Raw genomic sequence first — 13,731 nt, forward strand, 5'->3', positions numbered from 1 at the left:
TGTAAAAAAAATGAAAAAGCACCCCATGTATTAAGGTCACTGGGCAGCTAAATGAGGTTTCTTGTTATGATCAACTTCACTCTGTGATGAGGTGTAGATGTATTTATAAAGCAAGGACGGAGGGTGGTAGGCGGTTTGGGGTGCTCTGGAGTACAGAGGGAAGAAGTGAATATCCCCAAAGGAGCTCTGCTGGTTGGGTCCATCTTGTAAGACATTGGCAGCGGATGGTTTGGTCACTGCAGGAGTCCCTCCCACAATAGCTGCTTAAGAGAGATGCCAGTTTCACAGATGTCTGGCTGAAGCCCTCATTTTGAATGTGCCCTTTTCCCTCGGGACCTCTTTCCTGCGGGATTCTTGGATACTGTGGGGGGAATATGGGAAATGTGTAGACGATTTTTGCATGGTTAATTGTTCCTATTCTCCTCCCCACTCATTCTAGAGAATGCCAGACAGAGGCAGGAGGGCATTGTGAGCAATTCCATCATGTACTTCACAGAGGAGCCCCCTGAGCTTCCGGCCAACAGCCCCCACCCCCTGAAACTCCGGCGCATCCTGAACCTGAGCCCTTTCACAGTTACAGACCACACACCCATGGAGACGGTAGTAGACATCTTCCGGAAACTAGGGCTCCGCCAGTGCCTGGTAACTCGGAGTGGGTGAGTAGCTGTACAGATGGGGACAGATTATGTACTATGGCCAGACTTGGGAGAACAAGATGACGATGAAGACGTTGTGTCCAATCTTAAAGAACTCTTTCCAATGGAGGCAGATCAGGTAGATACATGAGGCCAATGAGCTGTGGTGAACAGATGGAGAAGCAAGTGTACAGGGAGCTTTGAAATCTCAGTGTTAGCAGGGAGCCAGTGCAGCCTAAGAAGGTGGAGAAACCTCTAGGGGACACTACTGCCTGCGCTCTGTCTGAAGCCTGACTCAAAGGGGAGGAGCCAGAAGAGAAGGGCTTGGCTTTGTTTTTCTACAGCCACAGGACCCTGGGTCTATAACATGACACATATGCTCCAGGAACTCACAGGGTTGTACAGAATGAGCATCGAGACTTCAGGACTTAGGGGGAAAATGGGGTTAGGCATGTAATACTAAAAAAAACTTTATCAGGAATATAGTATAACAAAGGGAAGGAAACCTAATACAAATACAGTAGTTTTACACATGTATGTGTTAAATGGTTAAGAAATGCATGGATGTAGCAATAACTATGTCACGTAACCTTGGAAAGGCTGAGGTTGGCCATGTAGTGGACATCAGAAGGGCTGTAGCTCAAGAGCTCCTGTGAAGGGTGGAAAGAGGAAGCTAGCACTGCAGGCTGGATGGTGTGGCTCTTGACACACACGTGACCAGAAGCATGTGTGCATGTTGAATGGTTGCATATATGTGTATTTCCTGTGATGCTCCTTGTAGTGGGGCACAATTTTTTATACCATTCTCATGGATGAAAGAACAAAAACATTCACAAAGTCCATATTATGTTCTGATCTTTCCCTAATATATCAATCCATTGGAAATAAAATCACCTTTGCCAGAATAAATGGGATCGGAAAGCTAAGAGGTTCCTTAGGCCCATCGAGTCTCTAAAACTTGTGCTTTGTATGATCACAAACTAGGAAAGACCAAAGGGTCATGACAGTGGCAGAGCTGTGGCTCCTTGAGAACTCTCCTTCAGGTTCAGAGATGTGCCCAGATTCCAAAGCCTCAGAAGCTTGCAAGGAGAAAGGAGTTGGCTCAATCTTTTTTTTTTTTTTTTTTTTGGTTGATGTGGGGCTTGAACTCTGGGCCTGGGCGCTGTCCCTGCGCTCTTCAGCTCAAGGCGAGCACTCTACGGCTTGAGCCACAGCACCACTTCTGGTTTTTGAGTGGTTTATTGGAGATAACAGTCTCATGACTTTCCTGCCCGGGCTGGCTTTGAACCACAATCCTCAGATCTCAGCCTCCTGAGTAGCTAGGATTACAGACGTGAGCCACCAGCGCCCTGGCTAGTTGGCTCAATCTTGATGGTTTAAATACAGACTCACTCTCGTCCTTCTAGGCACGGAGATGAAGGCATGGGTTGTGGAGCCATGGGGACCCATGACGGTTTCTTTTTATTTTTGTCTGTCATAGGGCTTGAACTTGGGGCATGGGATCTGTCCCTGAGCTCTTTTGCTCAAGGCTAGCACTCTACCATTTTGAGCCACAGTACCACTTCCGGATTTCTGAGTAGCTAGGATTGCAGGTGTGAGCCACCACTACCTGGCTTCTCATGATGGTTTCTTGAGGCCTTCACAGAACCCAGAGGCTCAGCTATCTAACTTAGTTTACAAGTTAAAAGTCTGGAGTCAGGATATTCTGGGTTAACTCAGTAGTTCTCTGCTTTTTGGGGTAGGGGGCAGTACTGGAGTTTGAACTCAGGGCCTTTTGCTTACTAGGCAGATGATCTACCCCTGAGCCATGCCTCCAGTCCAGCCCTGTCTCAGTAGGGCTGGTTTTGATCCCCCAGAGGCATTGGGCAATGTCCAGGGATAATTTTGGATGTCATTACTGAAGAGAGGTGATACTATTCTCTAGTAGGTAGAAACCAAGGCAAATACAACAAAATGTTCTGGCTCAAAATGTTACACTGCTATTGAGCTCTGCTAGCCTGGATGTGTGTGTAATCATGTGAGCAATCCTATGCAGTGGGCTTTCTTCTGCTGACGTGTTATAGAGGTCCAGGCTCTGCAAGGTTTCGGTGTGCACATTTACTTGCCAAACTCCAAACGGGCAGGACACAAGTACCTCCTTAGCTCTGACTGCAGCCAGAGGAGTGTCTTACACATGGGCAATGCAGTCAGTGGAGAGTAACTTCTTTTCTTTTTTCTTCGATCGTGGGGCTTGAACTCTGGGGCCTCGGCGCTGTCCCGAGCTTCTTTAGTCAAGGCTAGTGCTCTACCACTTTGAGCCACAGCTCCACTTTGGGTTTTCTGGTGGTTCATTGGATTTAAGAGTCTCATGGACTTTCCTGACTAAGCTGGCTTTGAACTGTGATCCTCAGATTACAGCCACCTGAGTAGCTGGGATTACAGGTGTGAGCCACTAACGTCCAGCTTAGAGGTCATTTCTGAGTCAATTTCTCACACTTGAGGGTGCGTCAGAATGGCTGGCAGGATTAAAGCTGCGGAACTATTTACTGATCGCTGGGATCTTGAGTGAGGTCTGGCACTGTTCAGTCTGAGCAAGCTCCGGGGAAAGGCTGGTCTTGGGAAGCCACTTTGGGAACCCTTGAGATTGATTTCTACACTTGGGTTTCCAGTGCTCAGCACACATACCACTGTGGCCGCCCTTGCCATCTTAAGTGTATAGCAGTTTCTCCTTTCCTTTAAAATAATAATCCAATGTCAGTTATCATTGGAATTTCCAGTGTAGGCAGGAAATTCTGCCCTGAGCGCCTGCTCACACCTCCTGCAGCCCCATGAGGTTTTCATGTGAGGATCTGGGTGCCAAAATTGGCTCCGAATGTTCTGTGAGAAAACAAAATCTCTCTCTCTCTCTTTCTCTCTTTTTCTCTCTCTTTCTAGCTCTACATATTTTAAACAAACACAGATGCTGATACATTAGTGCTGGCAAGGGATTCTTGTTTGCGGGTCCTTTCATCTTCATCTCCTTGGGCTTTTTGCCAGGGCAGGCCTGGCTTAGGCCAGCTCCAGTTTTTGATGCATGCTCCTGCCATGTGGCGTCTCTGCTCTGATGGCGGAGAGCCGGAGCCCGTCTCCTGACCTGCATCATCTGTAGGAGGTCCCAGGGCCGGGGGCCCAAGGTATTTGTGAAACCAGACCAGGAACCAGCACTACATTCTTTGTCCCCAGAATGCAAAGCTTGAGAAAGTCTACCGAAAGTAAGGGCAATTTTGCCTGAGGTTCCCCCTAGAAAGGTTTTAGAAAGGAAAAGCAAGTAGGAGAAATAGTGACAGATTTCTCCCCTCCTCCTCGGTGGTCCACAGGGGTCTGATTATGGGCAGCTTTCTCCAAAGAGCCTAGCTGCAGGAGTGTGCACAGATATGGCCCTTTATAGCTATGTATGTATGTGTGTATGTATGTATGTATGTATGTGTATGTATGTATTTATGTGTTGTTGGGGCTTGAACTCAGGGGCTAGGTGCTGTCCCTGAGCTTTTGTGTTCAAAGCTATCACTGTACCACTTTGAACCACAGCATCACTTTCAGTTTTCAGGTGGTTAATTGGAGACAAAAGTCTCATGGACTTCCCAACCTAGGCTGGCTTTGAACCACAATCCTCAGATCTCAGCCTCCTAAGTAGCTAGGATTACAGGCACGAGCCACTTAGTGCCCTGCAAGATGTGGCCATTTATAATTCACAAAATTCACTTGAACCCAAAAGAGCTAGAAGTAAAAATACTTGATTTAAATCAGGTAGGACTTTTGCACCACTAACAAAGCCTGCTGGATTTGATGTTGCCTCCTAGGTTGATGGTAGGTTTTATTTTCAGTAATTACTGTCACAGACCAGGGCACAGTTTATGCCTATGGGCATAGGGAATTGATTGTAGTCAGTTCCCCTCTATGGTTCTTCCATAGTGTTCCATTTCTTGAGGCAAAATCAACCCAGGAAATGCTGCCCCAACCCAAGTGTGGACACTGTAGGACCAGGTGATGGGATTTCTACATTCTCTGCTGATGGTACATTGCATATTTCCCAGAAAGCCACTCTTACTTGAAAGCTTCCAAATAGGAGTAGTATTGAAAATGTTTATGAGCTTGTGCCAGGTAGTAAGTGATCCTTTGTTTTGAATTATGAAGAGTTACTTCAGTGAGTGATTGAAGTAGTTATAAGGGCTGGGCAATGGTGATTCACATCTGTAATCCTAGCTTCTCAGGAGGCTGATATCTGAGGATCACGATTTGATGCCAGCCCAGGCAGGAAAGTCCATGAGACTCTTATCTCCTATGAACCACCAAAAACTCAGATATGGAACTGTGGCTCAAGTGGTAGAGTGCTAGCCTTGAGCAAAACCAAACAAAACAAAAACCAAGGTTAGTTCCCGGGCCTTGAATTCAAGCCCCACAACTAGCATTAAAAAGAAGATGTAGCTGGGTACTGTTGGCTCATGCCTGTGATCCTAGCTACTCGGGAGGCTGAGATCTGAGGAACAAAGTTCAAAGCCATCCCGGACAAGAAAATCCATGAGACTCATCTCCAGTGAACCATCAGAAAACCGGAAGTGGTGCTGTGGCTCAAGTGGTAGAGCATTCACCTTGAACTGAAGAGTGCAAGGACAGCCCCCAAGCCTAGAGTTCAAGCCCCATGACCGACAAAAGAAGGAGGAGGAGGAAGATGAGGAAGAGGAAGAGAGGAAGGAGAAGGAGGAGAAGCAGAAGGAGAAGAGGAAGAGGAAGAAGAAGGAAGAAGAAGGAGAAGAAGAAGGAGAAGGAGAAGAAGAAGGAGGAGGAGGAGGAGAAGGAGAAGAAGAAATAATAATATGAGGATAGGAAGCAATCTTCCAGGGTATCCTTGCCAGAGACCATAAACCAACAGGGATGGGAATACTTCAGTGCTTTTTAGTTTGGGCAGTGGTTTGCTCTCAGCATGGAGTGATTTTTTTAACTCCAGCCACAGGAGACATTTGGCAGTGTCTGGAGAATTTTTGATGGTTACAACTGGAGCAGATAAGGATGCCTCTGTAATTTAGTGGGTAGAGAGGCCTGCATGCAGCTCAGGGCAGCCCTCCGCCCAACAAAGAAAGGTAAAGGGTTGAGGGTTCATTTAGCTGCTGCTACCTAGGAGGTGACCTTAGTAGAGTCTCCCAGTTTCCTTTATATGTATTTGGTTGTAGTGGGGCTTCAACTGAAGGCCTTGTGCTTGCTAGGCAGGTGCCATCTGCCTTTAAATAGTATCCCCTACCAGTACCAACACTGTCTCCATGCTGTCACTACACCTTTGAAATTAATTAGTATCACTGGAAAAGGAACAAAATGTGTCTACTTTGGGAGGAAGCTCTTCTTCACCTGGGCTTCCTAGCTCTGGGCTACTCTTCTCACCCGCTTCCCAAGGCTGTCAGAGCACAAGGACAACTCCAAGGAAATGGACTCATTGAAGTTTCCATGGAAACAGGGTGATTGACTAAGTACTAGGAAGCAGTGCTCTTGGGAAATTGTTACTTTTCATGGGATGAATACAATCTGCCCTCATTGTAGCAACTGAGCCCCAAGCAACTGACATATGTCAAGAGGGCAAAGGGCATTGGCGGCTGACGTGTGTAATCCTCACTGCTCAGGAGGCTGAGAGCTGAAGATCGCGGTTTAGTTTGAAACCAGTCCAGGCAGAAAAAGCCCATGAGACTCTTTTTTTTTTTTTATTGTGAAAATAGCGTACACAGGGGTTACAATTACATGGGCAAGATAATGAGCACATTTCTTATCAAGCATTGCAGCCTCCTTTGTCCTTATCATCCCTTCCCATTCCCCCCTCTACACCCCCCCCCGCCCCCGCACCAAAGATGTAAAGTTCATTTTTTGACATAACGTCTTGTACATCTCATTGTTGCAGTGGGTCCACCTGTATCCCTACTTAAACAATTTGTTTTTTCCCTTCCCCTCCACAAATTATACCAACATCAAATACAGTGAGAACAGGGGTTATACCATGGGGAGTGGATATACAAAGCAACAAAGAAATATCTTATAAATATGTTAGAAACAATAACAAGAAAGAAAAAAACAGTTGAGTCTTTATCTTGGGGTTCATTTCGCCTTACATCAACTTATCTGAATGTTTCTGCTTGTCTCAGACATATACTAGATATTGCAAATAAGACAAACCATGGGGCTTATGTTTCTTTGGGCTTGGCTTACTTCACTTAATATAATTTTTTCCAAGCCTTTCCATTTCCTAACAAATGGGGCAATGCCATTCTCTCTGATGGAGGCATAGAATTCCATTGTGTATATATACCACATTTTCTTGATCCATTCATTATCTCTTGTAAACTGCTCAGAAAAAGCTAGTAGTGGCGCTGTGGCTCAAGTGGTAGAGGGCTAGCCTTGAGCACAAAGTACCTCATGAGACAGCACCCAGGCCCTGAGTTCAAGTTCTAGGATGACAATTTTTTTAAAAAAAGAAGGAAAAGAGGAGTCTGGTCTTAGCAACCTTAATTGTGGTGTGATGAGCTCAGAGCCTGCCCTCATTCACATGAATGTGTGGGGCTGGCCTTCTTGGAAGAAGCCAGCATTTCATACAGTCATAATAATAATAATAATAACAATAATAATAGTGTCTGGTTCTTTAGACATGTCATGTTTCAGTACTGTACTGCCATGACTGTACCAACATCTTTTGGGAACAAACTAGGTTTATCGTGGGGTGGGGAGGGGGAGGCTAGATGGGAAGGGATGGGAGAGGGAAACAAAGGAGGAGGCAACAATGCTTGATAAGAAATGTACTCGTAATCTTGCCCATGTAATTGTAACCCCTCTGTATGGTATTTTCACACACAAAAAAAAAACTAGGTTCATCTAAATCACTGTGTGTGTTCACGCATGCGTGTGGGTGTGGATGTGCTAGGACTGGGACTTGAACTCAGGGTCTCACACCCTTCCTTAGCTTTTTCTTTTGCTTAAGGCTGACACTCTATCATTTGAGCTACACCTCCACATCTGGCTTTCAGTTGGTTAGAGATTTTGTCTGGGCTGGTTTTGAACCTGATCCTCAGATCTCAGCCAGCTAAGTTGCTAGGATTTATAGGTATGAGCTACTAGCACGTGGCTAAGTCACTTCTATATACCTTTTTAAAAATATACATTTTTATTAACATTAGTGGGACAGGTGGTTTCATTTTCACAAGTCCAAATATGCTTACAATGTACCTCGATCAGACTCACCCCTCTGTCACATTCCTGCATTTCCTCTTCTCCTCCCAAACCATCTCAACAGACTTCCATTTTCACACATGCATATGAAGTATTTGAATTATATTCACTCCGTCACCCTCTCCCTGCCATTAGTACCCCACCCGGTGGCAGAACCTATTTTATATTCCTGTCATACATTTGTTTTTGTTTTTTTGGTGTGTGTGTGTGTCTGTGTGTCTGTGTGTCTGTGTGTCTGTGTGTGTGTGTGATAGGGCTTGAACTCAGAACCTGCACACTGTCCCTGAGCTCTTCTGCTCAGTGCTAGTGCTCTACCACTTTGAGCCATGGCTCCACTTCCAGTTTTCTGGTGGTTCATTAGAGGTAAGAGTCTCATGGACTTTCCTGTCCCAACTGGTTTTGAACTGTGATGCTCAGATCTCAGCTTCCTGAGTAGCTAGGATTACAGGCGTGAGCCACAAGCACCAGGCAGCACAGGGCTGCTAAAAAGGCAATTAAAGTTCAATTAGGGCAGAACCCTAACCCATCAGGACTAGCGTTCTTATAGGAAGAAGAGGCCCAAGGAGAATCTGTGTATAGAGAAGAGGCCATATGAGGACATAGGAAGGATGGGCCTGTGACCATCTGAAAGCCAAGGAGACAGGCCTTTGGAGCAATTAGCCCTGCTGGCACCTTCATATGACACGTTGAGAAATGAATGTCTTTTATTTAAGCCACCTGGTCTATGGCATTTTGTTCCGGCAGCCCAGGCTGATAAATACAGAGAGTCAGACTTGGCTTGTTGGGTTTGGTAGAGAAGCATCTGTTTCATTGGGTCTCTATAGCTTGATAGTACTTTGATTTGTAGAAGTAGATTGAAAGTCGTGAATGGCCATGGCTAAAGTCCAGGAGCTCAGAAGTGCTTCAGTGAGATCCTACCCCACTGTCCTCATCTCTATCCCCATTTAGGTGACCACTCCTTGCCCTGGCTAGTGTCTGGTATGCTTGTGTGTGTGTGTGTGTTGGTACTGGGGATCTTGAACTCAGGGCCTTGTGCTCTCAGTTGGCTCCCACATTACTCAAGGCTGGCACTCTACCACTTGAACCATACCTCCACTTTTGGCTTTTTGTTGATTAATTGGAAATAAGAGTCTTACAGACTTTTCTTCCAGGGTTAATTTTCAATTGCTAGTCTCAGAGCTCAGCCCCCTGAATAGCTAGGATTACAGGCGTGAGCTACCAGCATCTACTATGCTTTTTATTTTTAATTTTTTTATTGTAAAAATAATGTACAGAGGCTTACTATGTGTTTGAAGGTCCCCTTTCAATGCTTTTTTCTCTTCTGAAGTTATTCCTGAAAGATGGAGGGAAAGAGGCAGTATTTATCATCTCTCTTAATATGGCAGATGAGGGGACTAACATAACACAAAAATAAATCACATTATCAAGGTGATTTAAGGCCCATGTGATCAGAGACAAAAAGCCAAACTTCCAGCCTGACTGGCCCACTAGGTGGGTCTGATTTGAATACTCCTTTGAACACTCATGGTAGTCACTGTTAGTAAAAGCTGAGTTTGAGAGCTGGTGGTGTAGCTCAAGTGGTAGAACCCCTGCCTAACAAGCATGAGGCCCTGATATTAAACTCCAGTACCACCTCAGAAAAGGTCAGTTTGGCTAACTTAACTTTTATTAAACAAAGGATGGGGTATTACAGTTGTGTTTTCTGATTTTTCTTTGTTTGATATGTCATCCATCAATTTATGTAGCCACAGAGTAAAACTTACTTAGCTACGTGGTATTTCGGTGTGAGGCTGCTGCAACTTGCCTCTTTATTCCCCCTTCTGGAGTGCAATGGCTAGAGTGTGCATTCATTTGCAAAGTTCCTTGGCAATGTGAATTCTCTTCTAGCAAATCTTTCACTTCATCCAGAGTTTCTAATGAAGTGTTTAATGAAATAACGAAGCAAGGGTTGTGGCAATGGTTGTTTAGTTGGACACTGTGTGAATGCAGGGAGTACTACTTACTTTTTTGTGTGTGTGTTTTGTGTATAGCTGAGGTTGATCTATATCAGAGATCCTGGGAAGGGGCATTGTTTTTATAATTTGGATAAATGGTCAGATGGGAATGTCACATTTTATCTTTCCAGCAAGATTAAAAATTGGGTACATTTTATCTCACACCTCACATTTGTTATACAGGTGGAATTCTTTTAGTGTGGAGTCAAGCTTTGACCATGGCTTCTGTAAGATTTTTTAAATTAATTATAATCTTCAAATTGAAGCTTGTGGACTGGTCATTGTAGTTTTACAGCCCGTGTAATGCCCAAGCTTGCAATACCAGTGGGTTAACGCAGTAAAGCATTGTTCTCCTCACACGTCCCACCCCATGTGGCTTGCAGATGTGGGAGGCCCGTACATCCAGCCACCCAGATCTTTAAGTCTGGTGGCTCCTCTGTAGCTCAGAGTCCTTCACTGGCTTCTTTACCTCTGGCCGCCAGATGAAGAGAGTGGAAGTGTGTGTGTGTGGGGGGGGGGATTTGCAGGAGACCTAGGAATGGCACTTATCACCTTCACCTAGAGACCATTGGCCAGTGCCCCCACTCACTCCACCCAATCATAAGGGAGTTTGGGAAACTTCACCTCTCTGTGACTAGGTGGGTAAGGCCCTGGGGCTTAGGGACAAGGATGAGTCCTAAAAGACACCAGGCTGACCTCTTTCCTCTGTTTTGTTTTCACTCTAGGAGACTTCTTGGCATCATCACAAAAAAGGATGTGCTGAGACATATGGCCCAGATGGCAAACCAGGACCCTGAATCCATCATGTTTAATTAACAACAAGGTGGCAGTTATTTCGAGCAAATCACTGGCCGTATCATTTTGAAAGGAAGAAACAAATGACATGTTATTATCCCAACAAAGGATATCAGAAACAAACATTTTCTTTAAAAGGAAAGAAAGTGGAGACTTTTTTTAAAAGCAAAACTATTAATAAGTAGGCATTTGATAGCTTTCATCTCCATGAGTTCCCAGTGGGTTTCCTAACGAGTTTCCTAACTGCTTTCGGGGCACGTGGGTGGGTGGAAGTGATGTGGATTTTTGCAGGGCCATGGAACCCAAACGCTGAGTGGAGGATCTTTGCCCCTTCTACTCAAGGCTGATGTTTGTAACTTGAGAATACATGTGAAGCTTTGAGTCCAAAAGACGAAGGGGTGTTGGCGTGTCCTTATTTACTGGGTTCTGGCCTTTTGCTGCTATGTTACTGAATCATAGTAAAAAAAAGAACAAAAAACATTTGCACTTACTTTGTTGGAAAAGAAAAAGAAATCAAAGTTGTACACAGCAAGCATGCCCTGGCGGGGCTGTTCCTGACCATTCTACTTCTTGCTCCTGCTTTTGCCTGTTGTTTTGCTTCTTGGTTAGTTTCTGAACCAACATCAGAGGTGCCCACCATAATGGATATGAAGAAATCATGTGTGACCAGCATCTTGGGACTGGACAGTGAACTATTGAAGCATGCAGTACTCTGTGTAGTTTCCTCTCGTGCAAGGGGACACATCCTTACTTTGAGGGGACACAAAACTCACCATTGATTTGCATCCTTATTGGTTCATTTATTTATTGCTGTTGCCTATACATTCTTAAATATCAATCAGTCCAGTATTTTCCATGGTTTGTGGCCTGTATGCTCCCAGCTTGCTATAGTGTGTTTTAATTTCCAAGCAACATATACAAGTAGAACCAGCAATCCAGTGTTGCTACTTATTTTTTTCCCCTCAGGTCTTTTCAGATAAGGCTATGAAGAGGGTGAAGCATATGAATTCTCAGTGGGAACTCCTCCAAATGGATTGTAAGAGAAATACTAAATTGATTCTAAATATGTTCCATTCTCCTCTCTGCGGGATGCAAACTGTCCAGTCTTAATCTCTATAGGCAGGTGCTTTCATACAAGCAATCACAGCAAGAAGGACAGAGTTACATTTTGTACAGCCAATTTAAGCATTGGACATCTTTGTATTTGAACTTAATGACCATTTTAGTCGGTGCTTGTGTCTTTTCCATGGGAAAGAATCGCCTGTTTTAGATGCGCTGTGTGATCTGCACTAGGTTCTCCCCTCTTGCCTTTGCCCTTAGTCCCTGTCCCTCCCTTTTCACTGCACCATCTCACCTTCTCCCATCTCAGCGCCACTGGACACTGATGAAGGCACACATGCCCTTCACTGTAAATAACAGCAGCCCCACCCAGCAGTACCGGCTGAGTATGAAATTGGGAGACATCTGTCCCAGGACTGTCTCCCTTATAGCACCAGGGATTCAAATCCCACATATTTCTTTTCTACCTTCCTTCTCCTCTGTCCTTTGGCTTATTGCCTGCCTCATAGTTGCAAAATAGTTACCATGATGCCAGGCATCATCATGTATGCCTTCTACCTGAGGGGGAGTCAAGTATGTGGTTACAATGTGTATGGGCAGAAAGCAAAGCTTTCCCCAAGATGCTCAGCATATAACCATGGGCTGCAGTTCTGTCACATGGCTCACTCTAGGAAAATTCTGAGCTAGATGCATTACTTTCTGAATGAAACTTAGATTCTTTTAATAAGGGAGGGGGTTTGGTTCTTGGTAGGGAACATATCTACTAGATTAAATTCCACCATTGTGTCCCTGCTTTGCCTGTCATGTCCTCTTTACTCTTTGGTTTTTCATACCCCCCCCAATATTCTTCTAACCTTCCATTACTCAGATTTCATATGGAATTCCCAAGCAGAATCCATTTCTTAACTCATAAGAATGATCATTTTTGGATAAAAACCTAGCTACAAGTGGATCTCTATGAATCTTCTTCTAGTTGTTATAAGAAATATGCGGTCTCTGGATTAAAAAAACTAAGTCAAATTATACTACGGAAAACTGTAGTTCCAGCTATGTATTTCTGTCATTAATTGGCCTCCTCCAAAATAAAATCAATTAGCCACTTTGGTATGGAAATAGAGAACTTAAACTTTGGTCTTTGAATGAAATTCGCTGTCTCATTTACAACATGGAGATATCGTCACAGATCCCAACATCAGTGTTGTTATTGGGGTTCTCACAGAACATGTGTAAGGGAGGCTAGGTTCTTCTGGACTGTAAATCCTAATGTTTTAAAGGTTGCTTCATGTAGGTCCCCTCGTTCTCAGTGGACCTGTAATGGAAGAGAGGCTTAGGCATAACATGGCTTTGGATCATCCAGGAGACCCTTTTAGCAGAAACAAGTAGCTGCATAGAGAATAAAAGACAGTGGAAAGGTATTCAATGGCCAATGTCGCCACAGAGTGTCCTCATCCGGCCGAGGCAATGGACAGGGATGAGAAGGGTTTCCTCTGGGCCAAGGTCACCAAGGGGGACCTTGAGAACTGTGTCCGTCTCCCCAGTGCTTTCCACAGAGGAATCTATGAACTTATGGAAACCGTTGGAAGGGTGACTTGGCTGAAATAGCTTGCTTTTCCCTTGAGCAGATCTGGGAGAGGTCTAGCAGCATCTTCTCCACAGCAAACCTGTCAGGCATGTGGGTTAAGATAAGGATAGGGAGTCTGCAGTTGGAGGTTGCCACAGCCTTCCTTCCTTCCAGGGAGCTACATGGCCCATGCGCACTGGCTAAGGTCTCATACAAGCTCCCTGTTTCTTGTCATATTTTCCTATGAAAGTACCCAGGGAGGGACAGGGTATTTTCTGTATCCCAGTGTGAAACTTCAATCCACTCGCTTCGCTGATCTGATGAAAAGAACTGGAAGTAGAGATGATGGATATGTTTTGCAAGAATGTTTCCTTTTTTCTTTTTCAGAGCCAAAGGCTTTAGACAGCTATTGAACTTCCAGGATTGTTTCTGAATCTTTTTCTTTTCTTTCTTTTTTTTTTTTTTCCTT

At 44.7% G+C, this 13,731-nt stretch overlaps 1 protein-coding gene across 1 annotated transcript in view; it reads left to right on the plus strand.

Annotated features, from left to right (window-relative positions):
• The window catches only part of Clcn4 (chloride voltage-gated channel 4), a 65,790-nt gene extending 52,985 nt beyond the window's left edge, over positions 1-12,805 (plus strand). Inside the window, exons 12-13 of the mRNA XM_042680523.1 lie at positions 440-656; positions 10,573-12,805. Of these exons, the coding sequence (XP_042536457.1) occupies positions 440-656; positions 10,573-10,663 (308 nt within the window). The 3' untranslated portion in view covers positions 10,664-12,805. The remainder of the gene's footprint in view (positions 1-439; positions 657-10,572) is intronic.
• Positions 12,806-13,731: the final 926 nt, after the last annotated feature.

Source organism: Dipodomys spectabilis, unplaced genomic scaffold, assembly GCF_019054845.1.
Source record: "Dipodomys spectabilis isolate Male_0828 unplaced genomic scaffold, ASM1905484v1 ptg000061l, whole genome shotgun sequence".
NCBI lineage: Eukaryota > Metazoa > Chordata > Mammalia > Rodentia > Heteromyidae > Dipodomys > Dipodomys spectabilis.